The following is a 6,233-nucleotide window of genomic DNA, read 5'->3' on the forward strand; positions in this document are numbered from 1 at the left end:
TATATGTATATACAGGGTGGGGCAAAAGTATCGGACCGGTGAAATATCTCGAAAAATATAAGTTTTACAAAAAACTGTTTCAGATCTTAAAAAGATCTATTGCATTTACTGATTTTAGCAGATTGATCTTGGGTGGTGTTGCCAAGGTAAAAAATCAGCTGTTTTCACGGCTACTCACAATCAGTTGTTTTCACAGCTACTTAAAATCAAAACTGATTGTGAGTAGCCGTGAAAACAACTGATTTTTTACCTTGGCAACACCACCTAAGATCAGTCTGTTAAAATCAGTAAATACAATAGATCTTTTTAAGATCTGAAACAGTTTTTTGTAAAACTTATATTTTTCGAGATATTTCATCCGATACTTTTGCCCCACGCTGTATATACATATACATATATATTGCGGAAGTAAATATTTATTACATATATATATATATATATATGTAAAAATCGATTTTTATTTATTTCGTGAATAAATATCAATGTATCACTTATACTTATAACATACGTCTTACTACTGCGGATGACCATATTTCACTACTTTGACCCTTTATATCTTGGGAAATATTGACTTTTGGGACTTGGTGCAATGATAACTTTTTATCAGCATGGCGAAAACTATAATATAGTGAAATTTCAGCCAATTTGACCGAAAACCATTTTCCATAGGTTTTGTGCGGGGTCCTTTATAGACAATTTATGGACAACTCAAAAAACCCTGAGTATATCTTATTCGCGTTTTATATTCCTCCTTATTGACGTTTAGTCTTGTAAGGTCAACAGCATCGATCACTCACCAATCGACGACTTTTCTCTGTTGCAGGACATGTCCGACGTATGCGTTGGGACCAGCGTGGGGACCATTACAGAGCCGGAGTGTTTGGGGCCATGCGAGCCCGGCACCTCCGTCACCCTCGAGGGTATCGTTTGGCATGAGACTGAAGGAGGTGAGGACCTATTACGGCTTAATTCGCCCATTTGCCTTCGCGGACTCCGCGCGTCCCACATCTTTCTCACTCTCTTCCTCGTTAACTCCTTGGCTGCCTCTTGGTTTAAGGGGCTTTGAGGAGAATTATGGACAGTGAGATCGATCACCTGCAACAAAAAAGAGAGATCGACTTGAATCAGCAGGGAGATTGAACCATACATTTAACGATATTCTCCTTAATCGGTAACCTTCCTCTTTCCTCCCATCGTCGACTCGCGTCCGTCTTTATTCTGTACAATGAGAATCCCTCGCGGAACGGCCTAATTGATGCCGATTATCGAGTCTCAGCGCACCTCGCGACACATTCAGCATAATGCCGCGGGATATCGCGCGCGATCGCTCCCCTCAAGCTCCTTTTCAACGAATGTTGAAGTAACGAGCCATTCATTTTTAACGGCTCGTTGAGAATACAGACAGGACTGAATTGTCAGCGTGAACGGACGTCGATGAAATAAGAATAATCGTGCTTAAATGCCGTTAACGACTCCTCTCTCTCCTCTTCCTTTCCCCTCCTTTTTCTCGCTTCCTCGTCGCGCGTGTTTTGCGGTTACTCGCTCGTCAAATTTGCTCTCACAAAGTTTACCGTGCTGTCGCGCCCCGAGCTGCACGGATAAGAGTCATACGCAGTACTGACTTATTGATTTATCGAATTCCCGCGATCCGCGCCGCCGAATAACCGTAATAACGCTAATGGATCCGCGCCGAGTCGCGTTGTTATTATGGAAATCTGCGTCGAGGGGAACGGCTATGTACACGAGCATCTTCTGTCGTTCAACGAAATCACCGTCACCGCCGCCGCCGCCCACTTGTTTTCCCGGGATATTAAGTAATATCGAGCGTCGTTAGAGTTGTGCCGCGCGAAATTATGTTTGCTTCTAGCGCGTTTCAAGCGCACACTGCAGGAAAGCAAGTATCTAAGAAATATTTATTCGGTCAATATTAATGACATGTTTACTTAAACCTTGATTCTTTTAATTGAATAAACAATTGCTAGGGTTTTAAAAAAATGTACATTTCCTTCTTCGAGACATATTCTATGCTGGTAGACGGAAAAAACAATTCTGTTGGTGCAACCGAATTTTCGGTTGCTCAGGAATCAGACGAGAACTCGGCTGTAAGAACAGAAAAATTCCTTTATGAGGCTTCTGTATAGTCAATTGTTCTCAGTTGCCTCAATCGAGTTCTAATATCGTTGAATGTTCAGACGAATATTTCCGGTCACGATAACAGAAATATTAGTTTTCATAACAGAGATATCGCTTCTGATCACCTAATTTTCAGTTGGTTCCTGTTTGATTGCATCGACTGAAATTTTTTTGCGTGTATAAGTAAATATGTCGTTAGTGCCCACCGAGTAGATATCTCTTTTATTTTTTAAGTATTTTCTCCTTCAGTGCAGAAAAACTCTCGGGTTCCTCGTTCGTGTCACGATGTGTAACGAACAACAATCGGGCGCGAGTTTTCGAAAAAAAAAAAAAATGGAGAGGAATCGCGAGCGTCGTTTGGTAGCTCCGGGCAAATTTGCTGTAAAGCGAACGTGCAACGTGATTTATTCGAGGGCATAAAAAATGAAAGCGCTATTGCTTCGAGTAATATTTTAATGTGAGTCATTACTGTTACCGTTTTGTGCATGTTATCACGCAACGTTTTTCTAACAACATTAGTCGTATTAATTACATTTCGCTGTTCCCTAGGTTCTTTTCGTTCCTTTTTCTTTCACATCAGTACGGATAGCCGCCGAAATTCTTGACGCTGCGAATATTTTTCGCCCGCAGTGACGGTTTTAATCTTCATACGTTCGCCGAAAACGAGTAGATCGATCTCGACTTATGTAAATTCGCGTGACAAACGTCGCAGATGGAACAAGGGGCAAAGCGAAAAACTCAATAACGCGGCGGATGCATAATGGATTCCACGTTGAATACGGGACGAGACGTTTTTGTAAAAGAGCGAGACCAAGGGAGAAAGAGAGGAGGAAAGGGAGATGGAGAGAGAAAGAGAGAGAGAGAGATTTAAATGGGAGACTAATAGAATAATCCGCGGTTGCCTAGCAGTCGGTAGTAAAAATAGGATCGAGTCTTGTTCTTCGTTTAATCTCGCGCTGGCTCCGTCGTGGGGGAAAGGAGGTAGATGGAAGCAGGAGAATCTGATCGCGATTTAAATTCCGATTTTCCGAGAGTTAATTCCATTTTATTCGGAATTAATAAGTAATCCGCACGGAATTGCTAATTCCGATTGTGTTATACACGGCGGTGCGCCGTCTCTCGCTCTCTCTCTCTCTCTCTCTCGTGCATATACGGCGCGAATAAATAATAGCCAGCCGCCGTCGTGATGGCGGTGGTGGCGACGGCGGCAGCGGCGGTATTGGTCGAATAAAAGTCCGCGTATCGTCTCGTGTCGACTGAAAATAACTAGCGCCGATGATCAATCAATCGTTTGCTCCGGGTAAACATTCGGAGAGAGAGAAAGAGAGAGAGAGAGAGAGAGAGAGAGAGAACTGTAATAGGAATAGCACTCGATCGATCTTGTTGCTGCTGGAACGATTCGGGGGTTATAAATATCCACCCGATACTCTCCGGCGGCGCGAGCGGAAAAGTCGTGGAAAATAAAACTATGTTGCAGAGTTCATCATTTTGCTTGCCGGCGTTGCGCGTGCACACACACATATACACGGCACGCGCGGGCATAATTGTAACGCATTTGATATGATGCGAGGACTCGCGTGAACGTGTTTCATTTTCAAATATTTGTGCAGCGTGTTTTTTCCATGCATTCCCCTCGCCCCTCTTGGCTTATTTATCGTGCTACTTTATTCCTCTTTACGCGGCGTGCATTCCTCTTTATATTTCCGTTTATATTCGATCGTTAATTTATTTAATTTACGACGTTAAACGCAATCCACATTTTGCGCCATAATAACCGCGCGTTGCCTCTCGTCGGCCCTTGATCTGCAAAATTGTTTGCACACTCTGAAAGCCTTGTTTTGTTTCATAGCACTTCATTCATCCCTTCTATGTCGCTCGACGAAGCGAGAGACACAAAGAGAGAGAGAGAGAGAGACATACAGACAGATATAAAAAAGAGAATGAGATGGAAAAAAGGGAACAAACGAAATTATTAAAACTCGCCGCGAGCGTTTATCGTAACATCGCATCGGGACGCTGCACTGTCATGCCGCGGTATTTTTCACCGAGTAACGAGCGAGCGCGATTAGAATAAGCGGCGATGTAAACAGCCGTAATTGGGCCGGCGGCGGACTTATTAAAACCATTTCGACGGTTAAAATAGCGGTAACTCGATAACGATCGCGTTCGCGAAGTAACGCAGATTAATTTATCCGCGGTTTAAGCTTTCATGCTCGTTAGCATATGTGCCGTAAGCTTAACGATCGGCGGCCGCGGCTTTACGACTTGCGCGCGTCGCTAGGCTGAATCGCTAATTCGACCGTTGCGTGCGGAACGCGCTGATAAATATATTTTCAGCATTCCCCACGCGAGAATGTTGAAAACGCGCGCTACATAGCGCTCTCGAGTCTCTGTTCCCAAAGTCCGTGAAGTTGAGAGTCCTCGATTGTGTGTTGTTTCCCGCGGAAAATTGTACTTTTAATTGGCACGTTTTCGCGCGCGCGCGCGCGCGGAAACACTTATTTCTCGCCGCGCGGCTGAAAATGCGCCTTCGATAAGAGGACGCCTCTAATAAATTGTGCAAAACACGAACCGGTTCTCGTGCATAAACTGAGAGCCACCGAGAGCGAATTTTCATGACGACACACGTGATTACGAGTCTGGTACTTATAAATTATCTCAGCACGTAGTAAACTCTTTTATGCTGAATTTTGCAGCGCATGCATACTGAACGTGTTGTGTGTGTGTGTGTGTGTGTGTGTACGTTGGTCTGTAATTACTAAATCGTTTGAAAAATCTGCCGTCGTCCTCTTCAAGCGGCAAACGCGAGCCATTCTGACTTATCGCGATTTATTGAAAGCGTTTCGTACCTTTGACCGAGGCTCGCCGCGGACGGTATATGCTTTTCATCTTCCATAATTTGCCGCGCACTTTGATTGAAGCTCTTTCTTACTTTTTTTTTCGGAGTCACTATACCGCGTAGTCTAAAAGTTCACGACTCTCGTGTTCTTCTTCTTTTTTCTTTATTTTTTTTTCTTTTCGCTCCCTGCATAATAATGCGCCGCGACGTAATGCGATATAATAATGCATCGCGGCGCGACTCGACTCGCACGCGAGATGCGAAGCTGACGTGGAATGAAATTAAAACTAAAGTCCGGGGGAAAAACGCGCGCGCGCGTTCCAGCGGAATAATTCATTTCGCCGCGAGCGGACGAGCGTAATTAATTATAGCTTCGCTCTAATAGATAATCTCCCGCGAGGAGGAAGTTCTCCCTCTCGAGCTATCGTCGCATGCTTCAACGACGATTTCGTCGTAAATACAACCACGGCGATTGGTGAAAATTACAAAGAAGGTCCGCACGCTACGGACGTACACGCGAGCGCATATTTCGCTCGCTCGTTGTCGCTTCGTTTGTATTCGTGACAAAATGCGCGACAAGCGCGCGCGCGTGCGATGCAAACGTGAATGCAAATTTCGCAAACTCGAACGGACGTTTAGACGTGCGTAGCAGAGTGGAATTTTTTCTGCTGAATATTAGAGCATTCGCTATATTCAATGTTCCGCGCTTGCCTTACCCCATTAAATAGATTAATTACTAAATATTTAACCGTCCAACAGACATTAAGAATTTTTCGACCAACTTGTTTTTCAGCTATACTTTTCTCATTACTGTTAATTGCGCGTAAGGAGTTAAAATATAACTGTGGCGATTCAGATGTGTTATATTAAAACAGAACAGCTAATGTTTAAATATTCTGTTTAAATGAAAGAATTTTGATTCAAGTAAACATGTCATTAGCACCTACCGCGAGTAAATATTTTTTTTGTCGTTTCAGATAAAAATAATTTATTACAGAAATATGGTTCAAATATAGTATCCGACTAAATTAATGTAATATTTAGGCCAATAATTTATTTATGACCGTTAATTAATTCAGAGAGCGGGAGACGTGTTTCCTGGATTAATTAACGTTCGTGAGAAACACGAGCAGAAAGGCCGCGGTACTTTTATCTCGATGAAATTCAAAACGTATTCGGTATTCAATAGAGAAATCTGTCGTTAGGAAATTATTGAAGAAACAAACTCTCTCTCTCTCTCTCTCTCTCTCTCTCTCTCTCT

At 43.2% G+C, this 6,233-nt stretch overlaps 1 protein-coding gene across 14 annotated transcripts in view; it reads left to right on the top strand.

Moving 5' to 3' along the window:
• Positions 1-6,233, top strand: part of LOC116842626 (zinc finger protein 608) — a 296,735-nt gene that overhangs the window by 266,651 nt on the left and 23,851 nt on the right. For all 14 annotated transcript variants that reach the window (XM_032812075.1, XM_032812073.1, XM_032812078.1 and 11 more), the window contains one exon: positions 824-947. In XM_032812075.1, the coding sequence (XP_032667966.1) occupies positions 824-947 (124 nt within the window). The remainder of the gene's footprint in view (positions 1-823; positions 948-6,233) is intronic.

Source organism: Odontomachus brunneus, unplaced genomic scaffold, assembly GCF_010583005.1.
Source record: "Odontomachus brunneus isolate Ranch 3 - 2012 unplaced genomic scaffold, Obru_v1 Obru_scaffold_026, whole genome shotgun sequence".
NCBI classification, from domain to species: Eukaryota; Metazoa; Arthropoda; class Insecta; order Hymenoptera; family Formicidae; genus Odontomachus; species Odontomachus brunneus.